Below are 20,779 nucleotides of genomic sequence, written 5' to 3'. Positions count from 1 at the left end.
TCCTTAACCATATGTCTGACGCCATATAACCATAAATAAAATATGTTGAGTGCGTCGTTAAATAAAACATTTCTTTCTTTCTTTTGCACCGAACTTTCTTCTTTGGTAAGGTCTCACTACACAGATGTCATCTGCCATTGAAACCCATGTTAAACTGCCCAACTTCAAGCGAAGATTGCCCATAGAACGGGTTCTCGTTGGCACTAACAACATACACCACTGCGAACATACATTATATAAGCATTTATTTTCACTCCAAAATTGAGAACATTTCCGTCTCAGTTTTTTGCTATATGACCGCATCTGGCTGTAGTACCGGTCCGAACAGGTGGTTCATTAACCGATTCACTCCGGCTGTCACTTGCGCTATATACCCATGTCCCAAAAGGTCGATGCACAATATTACAAAATAACATGGGCAAAATACAGGCAGAAGGCTTACCATTAAACATGCATATTGTTTTAATTCTTCACCATTTCCTAGAAGTGAATATGTGAACCATAACATGTGCCACAATTAGGAACTATTGATGAATGAACTCTCACCCGGAAGTGATCTGTGTAGTGAGACCTAATATGCAACCCATACTAAAGAGGTCAAGGGAAGGAACTCTATTTTATAACAAGAATCGGAAGTGTACACACGTTTGCATGGTCACACGAGTCGATTTGTGTCTTTGGTAGTGCATATGGTCATCATTTGTATTGGTTTTAAGGGGAAAGCTTCATATTTTGTCCGAAAGACCATTTGTTGTACCCCTTTCTTCAAGGCCACGCACAAGTTCACATTTGCTTTACAACACTTGCAATTTACCAGAAATATGTCGGTCCGTGGCAATTTATTGTCGTGGAAAATCACGCCTGTTCAGATTGAGCAGTCTTCTAAGGAATTGATTGATAAGATGAAAAAAATATATGATGACGTAGGCAAGTTAAAACCTGAAGAAGCTTCTTATGATGTCGTTGTAAAGGTATGCACAGTTTTAAAAGTTTTCCCACTATTAAATGTAGGACTTCCCATAGCTTGAGTCACCACTTATTGATATACCAGCGACGTCCTAAACTGCGTTCACATAACGACAAAAACATGAATACGATATTTACGGAAATACTATCCTACATTTTTCAGCTACGATACGTGAAACAAAATAGATTTCAATCAATTAACCTAAAAAATCAACAACGTGGGCGTAAAAGTACTAAAACAAATCTATTCTAGTAAATAAAAGTGAAACACCATCCAGGAAAGAGTGCCAGGTTTCTAATTGCGTTCAGGCGCTTCCGTTTTAAAAAAGTATCGAACATCGCATGTACGGTAAGTCATTTTTCATTTTTAAGGCCACTACTGTGACTACTTGAAAAAAATATACGTTTCTTAACTACGCACCTGTCTCGGTGGCGTCGTGGCAGGCCATCGGTCTACAGGCTGGTAGGTACTGGGTTCGGATCCCAGTCGAGGCATGGGATTTTTAATCCAGATACCGACTCCAAACCCTGAGTGAGTGCTCAATGGGTAGGTGTAAACCACTTGCACCGACCAGTGATCCATAACTGGTTCAACAAAGGCCATGGTTTGTGCTATCCTGCCTGTGGGAAGCGCAAATAAAAGATCCCTTGCTGCTAATCGGAAAGAGTAGCCCATGTAGTGGCGACAGCAGGTTTCCTCTCAAAAATCTGTGTGGTCCTTAACCATATGTCTGACGCCATATAACCGTAAATAAAATGTGTTGAGTGTGTCGTTAAATAAAACATTTCTTTCTTTCTTTCTTAACTATGCACAGTTAACAAACTCTTTGTTTAATATTTTTCTAAAGGAAAAATTCAATTTGTCAAGCGTTCTGGTCCAGTCCGCGTTTTACCAACACCCACCGCTAACACTTATTGTCAATTCTGATAGGCATTACGTTCATACCAGTGAATAGTTTGTAAAATATCATTTTATTTACAAATTGATTCTTAATTAACACAACTTATACACTAAATATTATTTACAATTGTTATCAATGGATTATTAATACTATACACTAAAGTAGAACACAAACATGTAGCATACATTTTGCAGATCGAATATAATAATTGAAAACAAATTCTAACAACAAGGGTGTTAAACATCATAAAAATTAAATGCTTTGGCTCTGTTGGTCTTGCACGTGTGAAGTCATGTGACACACACCGAATGTTAACTCATCTTTCTCCATTTTAAGTCAATCTCTACAGGTCAAGTGGACCCGATATCGGTAATTTTAAGGAATAAACAAAAATGACTTGGTAAAATTAATGGTTTTAGGAGTTTGTAAAGTTTTGTATTTAGATACTTACTTGTTGGAACTTTATTGTTAATGAAAATGTTCTAGAACTGTGAAGAAAAACCTCACAAATGAACGACAAGCAGACGACAACAAATCAGATGTTAAGTGTTCGAACCGTGCACGCGGAAACAAAGTGAACGGAGTTGGAAGCATAACGTAGTTAGGGATGTTGACGATATTGATGGGGAGGGCTAGAAAAAGGAAGGAAGGAAATGTTTTATTTAACGACGCACTCAGCCGTTATATGGCGTCAGACATATGGTTAAGGACTATCACCACTTCATGGGCTATTTTCGATTAGCAGCTAGGGATCTTTTATATGCATCATCCAACAGACAGGGTAGTACATACCATGACCTTTGATATGCTAGTCGTGGTACACTTGCTGGAACGAGAAATGGGCCAACCGTCGGGGATCGTTCCCATACCGATCGCACATCAAACGAGCGCTTTACCACTGGGCTACATCACTATGTGTAATACTTCAGCTGCTGTGTATAATTTTTTTTTTTTAATCCTAAATCTGATGCCACAGAGCTTTAGTTTGATTGGTAATCTTATTTCTTCTATTGTTTCAGGTACTAGCTGATGCTGATTGTTTCTACGCTGTGAAGAGAAATAATCTGGACTTCTTGCAGCATGTGTCAGCTGACAAGGACGTCCGGGATGCCAGTGTCCAGGCAGATAAGAAGTTGTCTGAGCATGATGTCGAAATGAGGTTGTAATTTATAAAATTTTTGAGGGCCAATTCCCATGTGTGCCATTTTGGATGCGGTGCTGGTTCAGAAATTGAACACATACAACACTGTTGATAGGGAAACACTGTTGTTGATAACCATAGCATACATTTTTTAATATGCACCCACACCGCACCAGACTGCATTCATGGAAAAACGACTCTAAATTATTCTCTCATGTATCTTGATTAAATTATGTGTAACTACCGGTAATTGATAAGAATGATAGTATGACAATCCAGTTTTATTTGTAAAATTTATACATATATTTATATAAATACACAGGTTGGTACCAGATTATTTAACTAGTGTTCGCTAGTTTTTAAAATAATTTTAGCTTTTTGTGTTTTATTACTTTTATTTAACTATGCTATAGATTTGTCAGCTTTTTAAAGCTTATTTTAGCATATTGGGTATACAGTTCCTGTGCATTTCAGTTTAGAGAGGTTTCTTGTTTAAAGGGTTAAATTGTAGTGTAAATCAAAGAACCATGGAGAATATTTTGTTTTCAGAAAATTCCAATGTATAGATGATCCGGTCTTGGAGATTTTCATTGTATTTTACTTTTAAACTTCCATTACTTGCAGCATGCTTCAAGATGTATTTGATTCCGTCTTGGCCTTCAAGGAGAGGAACAAGGACAAAATATCAGCTGAAGCACAGCGATATGTGGACAGACTGATTAAGCTGGGAAAAAGAAATGGTAGGTGTTGGGTCTGCTCATGACAGCATATAATAGTAACCAACATTCATCCTGAAGAAACAGAGCTAGCTCTGGGTGATCAGAACATTTTGCCAAATTATCTAAAAAAAATGCAAAATCTAGAGCTATTTTTCAACAAAATATAAATTATAACACAATATTTTTTCGCAGAGTGGCAGAGCTAGCCCTGAGAAAGTACTGAAAGGATGACTTGCTTTACACTTAATTACTGAGCCAGGAATGCTGAAATGGATGGTGTTTTACTGGAAAGGTTTTCAAAAGGTGCAATACAAGTACATGTATATAATTTGAAATATATATTGAAATGAAACAAATTAATGATGTCTCTGCTGTCTTTTAACAGTTTGCACAAAGTGATATCTTAATGTACATATTGCTTTACAGAGGTGATCATTCAAGTCTGGCTAACAAGGGCCATAAGTAGTGAGGGTTTAGAAGTGTCCACTGGAGAAGACCCTATTTTGTTATATCGCAATGTTTTTTTTTGCTGCCACCATAGTTATTTTAGTTCAGGTGTTACTCTGTTGAGAGTGTGTGTTAAAAGACATTGTTTATTATTACCACCACATGACTGTATGTTGTTACCCCAGGTCTCCATCTACCCAAGACGGTGCAGGATCAAATCAAGGAGATCAAGAAGCGACTCAGTGACTTGTCCATAGACTTCAGTACAAACCTAAATGAAGAAAACACCGTTTTAGAGTTTACAAAAGATGAACTTGGTATGATTTTTTATAGTTTCATAAATAATTTGATTTGTATATGTATAATTTTTAAAGAGAAATCCCAGAAATATATCAGGACACACCTGCCAGTTACTTTGAATTGTCAGCAGACATTTGTAATAATAATACTGATGATTTATTGTTTTATTAACATAATTAAAACTAAATTTAATCTGTGTATGTGAGACGTTTTAGTCAATTTATACAGAGATGTTTTACATACAAGCAGTAGCAATGTGATTTCATTTCTGGTTGCTGAACCTTGCAGTGACTTTTACTGAAGTAATAATGCTTACATATTTTGTTATCTTGTATATTATTATGTATTTTAATACAAATATTTTGGCCTCTCTGAATGTGGAAGATTCCATCTTTGCAGCCAGTATCTATTATTTAACTGCCATTGTTCTTTTACAGTTGGTTTGCCTGAAGACTTTATTAAAACATTAGAAAAGGTAAGATGTGATATGTTGTTAGCATGCAAGTTATTATTTTTTTTACAAAACAGTTTGTGGCTTGCATACTTGTTGGACATCTAGTTAAACCTCAAATTTATAAGATGCACAACTCAAGTTTAGCCTTAGATTAGCATCATAGGATTGCAGAAGTTAAGAAGAAAGCAAGATATGTATTCACTTGGACAAAAGCTTTTTCATTGGTATTAAAAATAAAAACAAAATAACTAATAAACCAAAAATAGCAGTTTTTAAAAAATGGACACAATTAATTTGTCAACCATTAGGTTGTTCTTGCTTAGTTTTTTAGGACATATAAATTTTATATTTATAGGCTGAAGCATCAGGAAAGTTAAAAGTTACTCTAAAATACCCCCACTACTTCCCTTGTATGAAGAAATGCAGAAATCCTGAAACTAGAAAGAAAATGGAAATAGCATTTAATTCCAGGTAAGATTATTCTGATTATTATTGCTATAAATATGGATACTCTAAACATTTTGGTGCAAGTACTGTTTCATAAGTTATGCAGTTGTTTTTTGCTGTGTCATTGTATACAGTATGGCTGATCGAGAAGTAGTACTGAAAGCTTAGATGTATGCCTTATTTATTACAGTCTGTGGGTTTGTAGAAAATTTCCTTGCTACAGCTGATCTATAAGTAGAAACATTCATTAATAGGTAACATATAGTTTTCAAACTTCTGTAATTTGTAATTTTCATTTTATTAGTAACAATCATATTTACACTTTCAGGTGTATAAAGGAGAATACTAAAATTTTAGAAGAACTCACAAAGTTACGACACAAGGTAAAGTATACATTCAGTGTTTTAACACCTGTATCAAGCTGTTGCATGATAAAGATATTTGGATGTGATCAGTTACATCTGCTATAATAATACAATCATACCACTTTATTTGATGCCAAATTTAGGATGAAAACTGATTCGCTTTTCAGCATGTTCACCTTCAAATTTGTCTGCAAACTTTTAGGAAAGCGGAAAAATTTATTGCCTTACAATAAAACATTTAGGCTAATGCATTTCTTTTTTAACTTCATGTTTGCTTAGCACCATTTCAGGAGCATGAAGTTTAGCTTGCCTTGATATGACGCATGCCTCATATTTAATATTAACTAATGATATTTATTAATTTATACTGTATATTTTTATTTATCGTTTTCTTTTGCCATTCAGAAAGCTCAGCTTCTAGGATTTCCGACCCATGCTGCTTTTGTGTTAGATATGAGGATGGCCAAGACCCCGGAAGCAGTGAAGTCATTTCAAGAGGTTCTCACTAAAAAGTTGCAGCCGCTGAAGGAAGCTGAGATGAAACTGTTTCTAGAATACAAACAGGAAGAGGTGGGACATTTTTGATGTTTTCTACACCTTAGAACAACATTTTGTATCACCACTTGTTAAAATAACCCACATAGAGCAGCAAAGTGATTCTATTCCCAATGTATATTCTAAATATGGGACTGTTATATGTTAATAAATTCACCAAAATGACAAACAGTTCTTATAATTATAGACAACAGTTTGGCACCCAATAGCTGATGTGTTTTTTATGCCAGGGTGTCGTTAAACATTCCTTCATTTCTATAAACAACACAACATATTTAGTTAAAAATACACAAATCGGTTTCTAACGTCCTTTCCATGATCTCTTTTACATATTGATATCTGATTTAACGTAAAGATGTCATTTTCTGAGATTTATCAAAGAATAACATTCAGTTTTTAGTAGTCATCTAATCGGAATTTTGAGTGTCCCATATGTATTTTGAAAACTTGTAACTCCCTGAAACTCAATCTATTTCTCTTTCAATTTTGAGTTGCCGAAGTTTGACTATTTGTAAGTTCTTTTTTGTTTTGATATTTCATCATAACTTGTTATTTTCCTTGTTGAAATTTCTGTGTTTATTTTCAGTGCAAAAGGTATGGTTACGAGTTTGACAGTAAGATAAACTATTGGGATTACCGCTACTACATGACGATGACTGAAGAAAAGAAGTATGCAGTGGACCACAACAAACTGAAAGAGTTCTTTCCCATGGAGGTCGTCACGAAGGGACTCTTGGGGATCTACCAGGTATTGTCATCACAGAGGCTAAAACATTATTCATAATTCAGATTTAAAAAAATGTGAAAAATCTTATTTAAGAGTTTGTCATTATTGGGCGAGGCGGGACGTAGCCCAGTGTTAAAGCACTCGCTTGATGCATGGTCAGTTTGGGATCGATCCCCATCAGTGGGCCCATTGGGCTATTTCTCGTTCCAGCCAGTACACCACAACTGGTATATCAAAGGCCATGGTATGTGCTATCCTGTCTGTGGGATTGTGCATATAAAAGATCCCTTGCTACTAGTGGAAAAATGTAGCAGGTAAGACTATATGTCAGAATGACCAACTGTTTGACATCCAGCAGCCTATGATTAATAATCGATAATTATTAAAGAAAAACAACTTCTTTTTTATTGGGCATATTTATGAAGTTGGTTTCTTTAAACGCAGGTGTTTAAGCATTGTAAATGTATGTAGTTACACATGTATAAGGCCCCAAATAGGCATCATAAATTCCACCTTATGTATCTTAATTTTACGTAAATGCTTTTATATTTTATCAATATGTAGGAAGACTGCTTTCTTGTTTTTTCAAATATATGTTTAACATTGTTGGGTTTTTTGTTGTTTCTTTCTGTAGGATCTCCTGGGTCTGAAGTTTACAGAAGTGAAGAGAGTGGAAACATGGCATGCAGATGTCACAATGGTCAGTAAGGAGTGGCACATGAATTGTATTACGGAAATGTCTACGACAACTTTAATATGTGTTTTCTAGATTTATATATAATTTACGTATTTTAATTTAATTTGACTGAATTTAAAGTGGTAACTTTGTTTTTGAGTCCATTTTAAAGGTAGACAACTGATTTTTTTTAAATCTGTTTTTGGTAGTTAGGTGCAGTTTTGTGTGGTGTAGATTAATTCGCAATTTACATAATCTATGTGGGGTTTTAAAGAGATGGAAGTTCTGCATTAATTTGGAATTCTGGATTGTTAAAATGTTTGATAATCTCATCCAAAATATACGTTATGGTTTCAGACCATTGTGCAACCCTAACCCTAGGGCTACTTTCAGTACCCGACCACCAATATTAAAATTTCCAGATGGTTTTCTTAACCCACTTTGATGTCTGGTTTTTAACTGAATTTAAAATGGCAACTTATGTTTCTCTGTTTAAACCATTTAGTCTTTTTTACTGGTAGTAAAAGTTTTAAAAATTAATTTTGACACCTTTCTCAGAAGTAAATTACCTGGGTATATGATTTCTACTTTGTTCTTTGTCGTTAACTCTACTTTCTGTTTGTATCTTGTTGGTCAACTGTGAGTTTATTTATATTTGTTTACAACTAGGCACTCAGCTGTGATTTCTGTCTCATGTACCTCCTCACAAAATTTGTATTTTTCAGTATAGTGTTACAGACGCTGCAAATAATGATTTGCTTGGATATTTTTATCTTGATCTTTTCCCAAGGGAAGGAAAATATGGCCATGCAGCCTGTTTTGGACTTCAGGTAACTAATATACACTGCAAATTGTGTGTAAATATATAGGGTATGCCATGGTACTTTTTTGTTTTAATTTTATGTTTACTTGTTACTGGTATAAAACTGCTATGTGCAGGCTCAAAAGTGACATAGTTGAGAATTTTACTTTGTGATGTGGGCCAGGACATAACCCAGTGCTAAAGCACTTGCTTGTTGCGTGGGTGATCTGGGATCAATACCCATCAGTGGGCCCATTGTGCTGTTTTTCATTCCAGCCAGTGCTCTACAACTGGTGTAACAAAGGCCATGGTATGTAATATCCTGTCTGGAGGATGGTGCATATAAAGATTCCTTGCTGCTAATCGAAAAGACACCGTATAACCATCAATAAAATGTGTTAAATCAAACATTTCCTTCCTTCCAGCCAGCCAGTATAACAAAGGTCTTGGTATGTGCTATCCTTTCTGTGGGATGGTGCATATAAAAGAGCCCTTGCTGCTAAAGGAACAAATGTAGCAGGTTTCCTCTCTGTCAAAATTTCCAAATATTTGACATCCAATAGCCGATTATTAAGAAATTAATATGCTCTAATGCTTTGTTAACTGATGAATGTTGGAAAAATTAGAGGATATATTTCTTGAAGTCTTTAATACGGATGTGTGTATTTAATATGTGAAATAACTCTATGACCTGAACCATGTTATGATGGTGGATTATTATTTTTCAGCCAGGATGTTTATTACCAGATGGGTCTCGACAAGTGTCAGTTGCGGCAATGGTTGCAAACTTCACAAAGCCAACAGCTGATCAGCCCTCTCTTCTCACACATGACGAGGTGGGTGTGTCAAATTGTAATGGGGAAGGAGAAGAATTCCATGAGAAATCACTTTTAATACACATTCTCAGATTCAATAAAATCTTATACACTTATAGTAGTGGGAAATTTTTTTAATAAAATGTTTAGACTTCTATCCTGATTAGTCCTTAAAATACAGGTGATTAAACTTCACCTGATCTCTTTTAGATGTCAGACCCATTTTAAAAACTAATCTGAGCTATAGAATATGATTGAACCTTGTGGAATTTTATTTACAAAGGCAGTTGTATTTATTTTTTCAAATTATTTATATTGCACATTGGCTGTGCTTTACATGTGTATTTCCAAAATAACTATATTGAAAAAGAAGAAACAGCTAAATTTTAGGCTTTCCAAAGTTTTAATCTATAAATTATGGTAAAATGCAAAATTTTAATGAAATGAGGGGAAAAACCCTGATAGGTATGTCTCATGCATTTGCCGGATAATGTTTTAATGCAAATAAGCCAGGTTTTAACATTTTATTTGTAAGTGGTGAATATTGGACTTGCTTTCATAGTTTGTTTTATTGTTTGTAGGTTGAGACTTACTTTCACGAGTTCGGTCACGTGATGCACCAGATCTGTGCTAGAGCTGACTTCGCACTCTTCAGGTAGGTTTATGATGTACACTAGTAAACCATTGAATAGTAGTATAGCGTGTACAATTCTTTTCACACGTTGGTCTATACAACCAGTGAAATCACTTGTAAATTAGAGGTTACATTGTGGATGTATAATGCTTTGTTTTTTTGTGTTAGTCATTCACTGGCACAGGTTACTGTATAACGTATAATCAATTTTGTATCTAAATTTATAAATCAATCAATCAATCACTGGTTTCAAAAATATACATGTAGTTACTTCCCTTCCTTTGACCAGAAAAAAGAAAACCTGATTTTTTAAGAATTAAATTTTTTAGTGCTACTTGGATTTGGTAAAAAGTTCACAATAACGTCTTCACAGTTTGTGGATTTTAAGATATTTTCATCTCTGCTTTGACTGGTAAAATAGAAGAAAAAAACCACTGTACTTTTTAAAACATTTTTTCATTTACATTTTTTTTTTTTTAACCTCAAAAACAAGAAAACATTTGGGAATATGTTTTAGTTTGTTTTACAATATTCTGCTGGTCTTTGGTATGACTTATTTTATAGGTTATTTTAAATATGTTTTTATTTTTGAAGTGGAACAAATGTTGAGAGAGACTTCGTTGAGGCCCCAAGTCAGATGTTGGAGAACTGGTGCTGGGAGAGGGAACCTCTGAACCGAATGTCCTCCCACTACAAAGATGGCTGCCCCATCCCTGACCAACTTCTGGAGAAGCTCACCAGCAGTCGAATAGCCAATGCAGGAATCTTTAACTTGCGGCAGATTCTACTTGGCAAATTTGATCAAACTATTCATCTAAAGGCAGAGGTAATATTAAAAAATTAAACTGTCAGGTTACCTGTGGTCAAGGCATGGATCAAGGATTTTTTGCAGGGTCTACATTCAGTTACTTAATGGAAGTTGTAAAATAAGTGGATAAAAAAAATTGTCATGAGTGTGTGTTCTAGGCCACTCGACTCCTCTTTCCCCCCACCCACCCAATCCACACCTGACCCTTCTTAGATCTTTAGTATGCTTGATTTGGTAGCTGATGACATACATTCAGTTTGACTGACGTTTCTTTGGGCTGGTTGTACTCAGTGGTAGAATGCTCACCTGAGGTGTGATAGGTCACAGAGCTAGCTCTGGGTTAACACAAAGTTTCACCAAATTATCTATTAAACTTCACAAATGGCAGAAAACCAGTTATTTTCTAATAAAATGTTTTATTAATTTAAAATAAAATTTGCCAATTGTTTTTAAAATGTTCAATTGGCAAATTTGGCGACTACCAGAGCTAGCCCTGGGTCATTGCATTGATTGGCCTTATTGGACCTTTTAGGGTTGTTTTTCTCTCCATCCCAACTAGACCTCTAACTTGTATTTCTCTCGTATCTGTCTTTGGGAAATCACATATGGAAGATGCTCTTTTTTTTTCTGCTGTTGGATATGAGTAGTCTATTTGGTGGCAGTGGATTTTCTGTCTGATTCAAGTTCAAGTGTTGCAATAGCTATGTTAGACACCAAACAGCTGTAGTTTAAAACATGCCGAGGTTTCATTATACAATAATTTCTTTTATTTCCATTTATATGCTTTTTTTTTTTTTTCGACTCAGAACCGTCCATTGTCGCTTACTGTCCCGTATGCATCGCCTCAAAATTTCAACATCTGTGGAATGTCGCTATGGTACAGGAACACAAGATCCAGAGCACATACACCAAGAGAACACGCTCTTGGCCAATACCGATGCACTTTAGAGACAAGCTATGGGGAATCAAATGTGAACTGATCAACACCACACAGTTCATCAGGAACATACAAATCCTGATCTAAATTAAGAGCCGTAACCAACAGTGTTTGAATGCAAAAGAAGAAGATATGCTAGATGAAAACTAAATATTAATTATTCTTTTTTATCCAATACCTTGCAGTTTCATTAGTTTTAGTTTTTTTCCTTCTGTAGGTTGATACTGCTGCAACCCTGGCTGAACTGTCAAAAGAGATTTTAGGAATTCCGTGTACCGAAGGAACCAATATGGCAGCTTCATTCGGCCATCTGGCTGGCGGGTATGATGCTCAGTACTATGGCTATCTGGTAAGTCGACAGCGGATTACATCTTAGAACAAGTTGTCGTGGCAACTTAAAATAAACTTGTAAAACTTGGTGGGTTTTTTTACAAAATCAATATTATTATATAGATTAAAATGTTCTCTAAACATCAGATAAATTTGAAAATTATTAGATTTGGTCAGTTCTTGGCAATAACTGTTTATGGTTTATTTAAAGGTATATAAATCAAAGACCAAACTGTGTTATTTATGACATTTATTTTGGAACTGATCAGCAACTGTATGTTCTGAAATGTACATTTATTTCATTACACTTGAACACTTCATGAATGTTTGTCTAAGCTATGCATTCTACCGGATTTTGCACAAATTTGATTACATTGTAATAGATAAAACGACATATTCTGATTTGCCATCCAAAGAGTTCTAAAGGATTTACTTTTATAGTCACCAGAACATTTATGTGTAGTTTGATTTAGATTCTTCTTTTTAAACATTGTATTTATTATTCACAACTTTATTTGACTGTACAAAATTAATAAGCTATTGAATTGTTTGTGTTTTTTCCTGTTTCGGTGGACTGAGGTGTTTTGTATTGTTGATGTATTTCTCTGTTTCAGTGGACTGAGGTGTTTTGTATTGTTGATGTATTTCTCTGTTTCAGTGGAGTGAGGTGTTTTGTATTGTTGATGTATTTCTCTGTTTCAATGGACTGAGGTGTTTTATATTGTTGATGTATTTCTCTGTTTCAATGGACTGAGGTTTTTGTATTGTTGATGTATTTTTCTCTGTTTCAATGGAGTGAAGTGTTTTGTATTGTTGATGTATTTTTCTCTGTTTCAGTGGACTGAGGTGTTTTGTATTGTTGATGTATTTTTCTCTGTTTCAATGGACTGAGGTGTTTTGTATTGTTGATGTATTTCTGTTTCAGTGGACTGAGGTGTTTTGTATTGTTGATGTATTTTTCTGTTTCAGTGGAGTGAGGTGTTTTGTATTGTTGATGTATTTTTCTGTTTCAATGGACTGAGGTGTTTTGTATTGTTCGTGTATTTCTCTGTTTCAGTGGACTGAGGTGTTTTGTATTGTTGATGTATTTTTCTGTTTCAATGGAGTGAAGTGTTTTGTATTGTTGATGTATTTTTCTCTGTTTCAATGGAGTGAAGTGTTTTGTATTGTTGATGCATTTTTTTCTGTTTCAGTGGACTGAGGTATTTTGTATTGTTGATGTATTTCTCTGTTTCAGTGGAGTGAAGTGTTTTGTATTGTTGATGTATTTCTCTGTTTCAGTGGATTGAGGTGTTTTGTATTGTTGATGGGGTTTTTTGTCTTTCAGTGGAGTGAGGTGTTTTGCATGGACATGTTTTCCTCGCGGTTTAAGAAGGAAGGCATCATGAACAAAACGGTTGGGGCAGATTACCGCAGGTGTATTCTACAGCCTGGAGGCTCTCTGGTCAGTTGTACTACACAGTTGTATCAGCTTTTATCATATCATACTTTTATTTACAAATAAAGACTCCCTTTACGTTGTAGAGTTTATAAATATTGCTTTATGTGGACAAATGACAAGATTATTCTTATATTTTCCTGTGAAAATAGAACTTTCATTATATCGTAGATATTATAAATATTGCTTTATATGTACAAATGACATGATTTATTCTATTCTAATACTTTCATGTTAAAATAGGACTCCCATTATGTTGTATAGATTATAAATATTACTTCATATGAACTAATGACAAGATATTACATTATTCCTCCATGTAAAAGTAGAACTTCCTTTATGCTGTAGAGATTATAACTATTGCTTTATATGTTTAAATAAAAAAGAAAGAAATATTTTAATAGACCCTCAGCACATTTTAAAATATGGCTGTTTGGTATCTAAATAAAAGAAACGTTTGTTTAATGACATCGGTATATTTTAAATTATATTCCTTCCCATCATTCTATAAAAATGTTTTTGGTAAATAATTTCAAATTGGTTTCACATAAGAAGTAAAAGTGTTTTGGGAAAAACAAAAAAATACTATTTTTGTGTGCAGTTTGCAAATCAGTTGGCTTAGAAATAAATAACTTGTAGTAAATTCCATAGTATGAAAAGAGGCATTTGCTGTGGGATGGACTACAGTTCTATTTGATGTAACATATGATTATTTCAACTTTTGGCCCATAAGCAAGAAAATCACTGCCACCACATAACTACTCCTACCAAAAAGCAGTATACATATGATTGTGGATATCTAAGCTGAACAATAAATTCCCTGCTGAACAACTTATAAATTCTGTTACCATAAATTGCAACATTGTAATACAAGTAATGGCCAAAGGGGCTACATGAATGAATTTTTTAATTAGGCTGTTGTCTAATTACTATTTTTTATTATGTATTTTAGGATGGTGATGTAATGTTGCGGAATTTCCTTGGTCGAGATCCACAGCAAGACGCATTCCTGGCCAGTAAAGGACTGAAAGCCTGACTTTAAACAACATTTAGACATTTTACTCAAATATGATTCCTATCAAATATTGTTTGTATTTGATCACTTAGTGTCATTTTTTGTGAGGTCATTTTGGTTGAAATATGTGTGAAAATTTATATATTTCATTGGTAGTTGTGATAAATTTATTGTATCATCATGTCATATTGGTAGTAACTTTATTTCCATGTTTCTCTGGCCATTTGTTAGAGTTATGGCCCTTAGAGTCAGTGGCATAGCGTGGGCAGGGCCATCGGGGCGGGTGCCCTGGGTGTAAAATTCTGGACTAGTGGAAGGGACTCGGGGAGTGCTAATAGTCCACTGGTTAGGGGGCACAATACTTGCCTTGCCCCGGGTCCTGGCAACCCATGCCACGCCACTGCTTAGGGTTACAGAAATAGTAACTTGTCTTACATTTTGCATTGAACTAATTAAAGATTACGCATGGATTGTTATCACTTGATCATCATCATGATCATTCATTGTTTTAGTGCATGTAGTTTTTTCATTTTTGTCATAATTTATGCATTATTTCATCTTCAACCCTGATATAAATTGATAGGGAAGATGTGTTTTAGGTCAGTAAATACTCTCTCTTTTTTTCTTTTCTTTTTTTTAAAGTTTTTTTTTGAAATGAAAAATAAAGTCAAAGAATTTGTTTACGGGATTCTTTTTCTATTTGTTACATTGTTTTATCAAGATGAATGCATCCTGCCCCAGAAAGGCGTATGGTAATGTTACGGTTAAGCTGTATCCTAACCACACGCAGGCCACCCGAGCAATTTTTTAGAAACCATTGATTTCAATTACTGCATCCTAACCTTATGCGTTAATTTAGTTGAACTCGAGACACAATACCAATAGGAATTGTTTCTATTTTTCTCGCGCGACACTAGCGACAAACATATATTAACCAATAAAACAAGTTTTACTTCGCGGTTTCAACTGTCGATAACAATTTTAAAATGAAGACTGTCGTTATGGTCGCATCTTGTTAGGATATAAATATTATTGTGTCGCTCACATCGCACGCATCTGGTTAGGATACAGCTTTAGTGAGCCTGAGATAATTAAATATTGCAGTTTTGTTTATAGTATATAAACAATGATAAAAAATAATGTTTTTCTTCTTTTTAAAATAAAAATCTTTAATGCCCCAAAATGTCTTATGGTAATGTTATGGTTGGGAAGCATTAAATTATTACCGTCACTCTTAAAGTTGGTAGATACTGGGTTCAAATCCCTGCACCCACTTCACTCAGAGAATTAGGTACACAACCATTAGGCCCACTTTCCATTAATGCAATTTCTTTTATTGCTAAGCATATATGTTTTAAAAATACATTTCAATATCGTACAATTTGTATTTGTATAATAGAATTTTTTTATTTGTATAATAGAAAGTGGGTGTTACACTGACTTCACTTTCACTGACCACTAACCATTAAGCTGAAATAGCTGAGGTGTGTGTCCAGGATAGCCTGCTTGGACCTTAATTGCATATATATAAACACGAAAATCAAGTTGAATGAAGATGCCAATACTTTTAATGATTATAAAAAAAATCCATAACATAGTTCTGTAAATTTATGTGAAGAATACAAATGAGAAATATATCTAATAGAGTATTGTTTTCTTTTTATACAAAGTGCCTCATACTTTTATGCAATAAAATTCATTACAAAAACTAGATAAAAGTCATGTGGTGAATCATTTGATAAGATATTTCATATTTTATAAGCATTCATAAGGAATGACTGGTTACTGTCTTAAGATCAGACCCTAATCTTGCCGGCAAAATGAGTGTTTTCTTCGCCGAAAGTCTGCTCAAGTTGCCGAGTTATTAGCAGTAGTGAGAAGTCAAGAGTGGCCATAATATTTTGGACCTAATTTGGTTTCAAAAATGAAATCACACAACAGACGTCAAGACCCCGACGTGTTTAGTATCATAGCTCACTTGGCACCTTGTCGGTCCGTGTTTTTACTTTAGTGCCAGACTGTACGTCAACGCATGTTACACCATTTGCTGTGACCAGTCAAGCATTGTTAATTCTCGGGCACATTAATTTCCGTAATGTCGGAACATACTAATTATTACTTTCATTTTAACATAGCAATGCATTATCAACCACTTAATAATATAACATTTTTAATGAAACATACAATTGTTTTGTTTAAATTTTATTACCAGAAGTACTATTTTATATTGAAATATTACTATTAGAACCGAGTGTATAATTCAGAATTTGTCCCAATGAACGCGGAACGTGGCGAAACATGAAATGTACTGATAAATATTCACTTCGCCTATTTTTATCAAACTTCTCACTTCTTTTTCCAATTCTAGATTAGGGCCTGAAGATATCGGCTTTATCCTGCGAAGGTTAGAATGGTGAATGCAGTGAGGCTCTACTGAGCTGCTTTCACTATTCAACCTGAGCAGTAGCCAGTTATTTCTTTTGTCCTGCAATCCTATAGAAATAGTCGAAAAATCATTTATTCTATTTTGTGTACGCAAATCGAGTATCGTCAACCTAGTATGGCTTTGGTCGTATGACGTCATACAAGATACATGATGTCATTCTTTGTAAAACACTAGCTACATTCTGTCGCATTTAAATAACGTTTTTAAATAAATAAATATACAACTTTTGTATTGTTATCTCGAAACTAAAAGTTATTTGTATTTACTATACATAAATGATTTAAAGAGTATGTTCATTGAAAATCTAGTCTAAAATACTCAAGGCGAGTTTCACTTATGTCACGTGACCTATATTTTTGGTCAGTGACCGAAAATATAGATTAATTTAGTCATCATATCTTGTCAATGTATACAGTGATTACGGGATAAATATTCTTATTCTTCTTGTACTACTATGACAGGGTTTCCACTGGATTTGGAAATAAAAATAATAAAAATCTAGTTGGGGAAATATTAAAGGGTGAAATATGCATGGAAAGTGTTCAGAAATTTATAATGAATATTAGCAATTTTATGCTGACAATTTAGTTTTTTGTTACAATTGGAATTTAATTTCTGGTGCTATTTTTGACTTCCCTAGAGTTTGTTGATATTTTGTATTATGCTTAATTTTTCACATATTTTAAGTCATTTATTAATGGATCTTGGGTCATTGCAATTGGATGTTCATCTTTTTAAGCATCAAACCAGTTGATATAGATGAGATATTTAATTATCATTAATCAAGAGCAGTAATCAGAATACATTTCAAAAGTAGACCATACCAGTAAATATAAATAAAAAATGTAAGATCAGGAAAAAACTAAGGTAATGTTAACATACGGATAAGGCATTATTTATGTGTATCCTTTGCTGACTTTGATGAACTTAACCATCATGATAATAGGAATGCATAATCAAAACATTTTTTATTCATAATAAGTATCCAAAAAAACATTATGCACATTATCATGAAATCTAAAAAGGGGTATTCCTCATTTTAGACTGGAATTGGGCATTATCACTGTGTGTATGTTCACAAACCACAGACCAGTCTAAAATGGCCGGTAGGAAGTTACCCATAATATGTATATTAAGAGTTAATTTGAAAAATGCCATATATCTATTTACCATAATTGATGACTGGAATTGGGCATTATCACTGTGTGTATGTTCACAAACCACAGACCAGTCTAAAATGGCCAGTAGGAAGTTATCCATAATATGCATATTAAGAGTTAATTTGAAAAATGCCATATATCTATTTACCATAATTGATGACTGGAATTGGGCATTATCACTGTGTGTATGTTCACAAACCACAGACCAGTCTAAAATGGCCAGTAGGAAGTTATCCATAATATGCATATTAAGAGTTAATTTGTAAAATGCCATATATCTATTTACCATAATTGATGACGTAACATGTATCATATGACTGGCAGGTTCAAGATTCTGTTCAATGGGCATAGATCACTTTTTAACAGAAACTCTGTTGTATTGTCAAGTGGTACTAGCATCAGTATATATTCACTGCTGACTCCAAAATTTGTAAATTGGCATGTGTCATGTGGAAATAAACTTTTCATATATTAATCATTTTAATAGATAATTTCTTAGTTACAAGCCCACCGTACCATATTATAACATTATATACTAATACAAACAGGTATGTCAGCTGCACATTTTTTAAAATATGAAGAAAAAACATTCATTTTGTGGTATTGGAAATATCAGAATAACCAGAAACACTTCGGACGTACAAAAATGGATAATCTAAACAAAATCTGAGTAATATTTGATTTTAATTATAAAAAATGGCACTAATAGTGAAAACTGTCTGGTGTAACTTGGACTGTTATATTTATATTGGTGTCTTTCAATATAATGAAAGTATAGTAATAGTATGTTGTAAACAGTTTTTGTTTATGAATAACTACCGGTAGATATGTTTTATTATTTTAGTGGTTGTTGACCTCAAATCTAAAAATATTTAACATATTTTTGATGTGTTAAGATTTATTTTACATATTAATGGAAATATCATTTCAAAACAAATGTGCTATATCTTTTCAATATCTTTTTGAATTTGTTTTCAAAGTGATTGAATATGTCATATATTCAGTTCTTTTAAACAAAGATTATTTTTTTCATTGGTAGATGTTTATAATTCTATTATCAACTGAAGCTGTTTGAATGTTGTGCTACATCTTATAGTGTCTTTGTGTATTTTATTATTTTATACTAGATAATCCAATCATGATATAAACAAGTTTAAAATAATTATTTGAAATTTTATTTTTGAAATAAGTGGCTTTTCAAAAGATATTTTTTTCAATGTGGTTGACTGTCAGTACAATACATTTCTAATTAAAAATATTAAAATCTGATTCTTTTTGCGTTGTTTGGGGTTTTTTGTATGTTTTTTTGTTGTTGGAGGGTGTGTTACAATATACATGTCTCTACTTTTGTAACTCTCAACTTTTTATCACATATAGATGAGAATTTTGGATGCTTTGAAAAAAATTGTAAGGTCACCTTTTAAAATAGGTTTTATTGATCAGGCTTAATGCCAGAAAATAATTTGAGGGTATGTAATAAAAAACCCAAAATGGACCTCAAATGCCTTTTACTATGTCGCTATGAGTTTGGAATGTTTTGTAATTAGACACATGCTTTCACAAATTTTAAACAGCAGTTCTCTTACATATGTATGTAAATGTAAAAATATATCCAATAATTTCCAAGATTTGGGAGCATGTAACTTTACTCTGACAGAAACAATATCTATATAGTAGAAATTATTGTCTATATTATATAGCTAAGAAGCCTTACCACTCATAAAAATTGTGTAAATAATTTTGCCTATTTTGGTCAATAATTTGCTGCAGATTTTTTTTGGAAGCCATTTATTGAGTAATTTTAATCTACATTAAGACCGTATCTTTTTTTTTTATTAATAGTTATTATTTACTGCTAAATTAATGTATTTCAGTTTGACCTTGCAGAATCAAACAAACAAAATTCTATTCAGAGATTAATCCAAGACATATTTTGACCAATGGAAGAGCAAGGGTATTTTGTTTTGTTGGGGTTTTTTAAACCATGCTTCAGAGTGCATTTTAAATCATTAGTGAAAGGAAGTTTCTAAAAAACCGCCCCAAAAGGTGGAGTGAATTGGCGCCTTGTATCTAAAACCATTCTGCTATATACAAAACAACTTCTGTGGGAAAAGTATTCTGTAGTATGTTTTAGAACGTATTTTTTAACCCTGCTTTTTTATTGTTGAAATGCCCCGTGCTTATAAACCTTAAAGTCTAGACTTGAATAAAGTCCAGACTTTAACGTCATGTAAATGTACAAAAAAATTATAAAATATGTTCCGGTTAAATAATAATGGTAAAGAACAAATGTACAAACCAAAAAAAATAAATAGCTACTTTAAGATGATCAAAGGTTAAATATCGTACCAACTAAAGCCATATTTTGGTAATTAATGCAGTGTTATATTTTGCCGTTTTTCACCGTGCAGAATAAAAATTGTAATACTATATCACATCTGAATTCTGTTCTATGTTGAAGAATAAATTGTTTACTGTTTTCTATGTACATAATGTATGTCGTACGGTTATAAACATGCTATTTCTTTCCCCCCTTTTTTTCTTTTTTCTTTTTTTTTTCTTTCTTTTTTTAGTTAGACACATTGATGCACACTCAACATAAGTGTCAGAATATGCCAGCGACTGGGGCAGGGGTCACCTAAAGCCTATATTAATTCGCCTTTTAATGAGAGGAGATGTATAGTCTTCAAAGTTG

General features: G+C 33.5%; 2 protein-coding genes across 2 annotated transcripts in view; both read left to right on the top strand.

Moving 5' to 3' along the window:
• Nucleotides 1-20,519, top strand: part of LOC121376298 (thimet oligopeptidase-like) — a 90,285-nt gene extending 69,766 nt beyond the window's left edge. The window contains exon 19 of the mRNA XM_041504134.1: nt 14,511-20,519. The gene's annotated coding sequence lies outside the window, so the exon portion shown is untranslated. The remainder of the gene's footprint in view (nt 1-14,510) is intronic.
• Nucleotides 649-20,519, top strand: LOC121376297 (thimet oligopeptidase-like). Its single transcript, XM_041504133.1, has 17 exons — nt 649-971; nt 2,888-3,027; nt 3,634-3,749; nt 4,361-4,492; nt 4,913-4,950; nt 5,285-5,400; nt 5,705-5,759; nt 6,147-6,311; nt 6,883-7,044; nt 7,658-7,723; nt 8,425-8,529; nt 9,230-9,337; nt 9,898-9,971; nt 10,545-10,776; nt 11,913-12,044; nt 13,353-13,469; nt 14,416-20,519. Exons 1-17 carry the CDS (start codon nt 690-692, stop codon nt 14,497-14,499), a joined length of 2,124 nt encoding a protein of 707 aa, XP_041360067.1. The 5' UTR covers nt 649-689; the 3' UTR covers nt 14,500-20,519.
• Nucleotides 20,520-20,779: the final 260 nt, after the last annotated feature.

Source organism: Gigantopelta aegis, chromosome 6 (assembly GCF_016097555.1).
Source record: "Gigantopelta aegis isolate Gae_Host chromosome 6, Gae_host_genome, whole genome shotgun sequence".
Lineage (NCBI taxonomy): Eukaryota > Metazoa > Mollusca > Gastropoda > Neomphalida > Peltospiridae > Gigantopelta > Gigantopelta aegis.
Note: the sequence above shows the minus strand (reverse complement) of the source record. Positions and strands in the feature narration are given on the sequence as shown.

Excerpts from the sequence above, each read along its gene's own strand:
- LOC121376297 (XM_041504133.1), top strand. The coding sequence starts at position 690 with ATGGTCATCATTTGTATTGGTTTTAAGGGGAAAGCTTCATATTTTGTC. Across the intron at positions 972-2,887 it reads CTTATGATGTCGTTGTAAAG|GTACTAGCTGATGCTGATTG; the intron begins GTATGCACAGTT and ends CTATTGTTTCAG. Across the intron at positions 13,470-14,415 it reads TACAGCCTGGAGGCTCTCTG|GATGGTGATGTAATGTTGCG; the intron begins GTCAGTTGTACT and ends TATGTATTTTAG.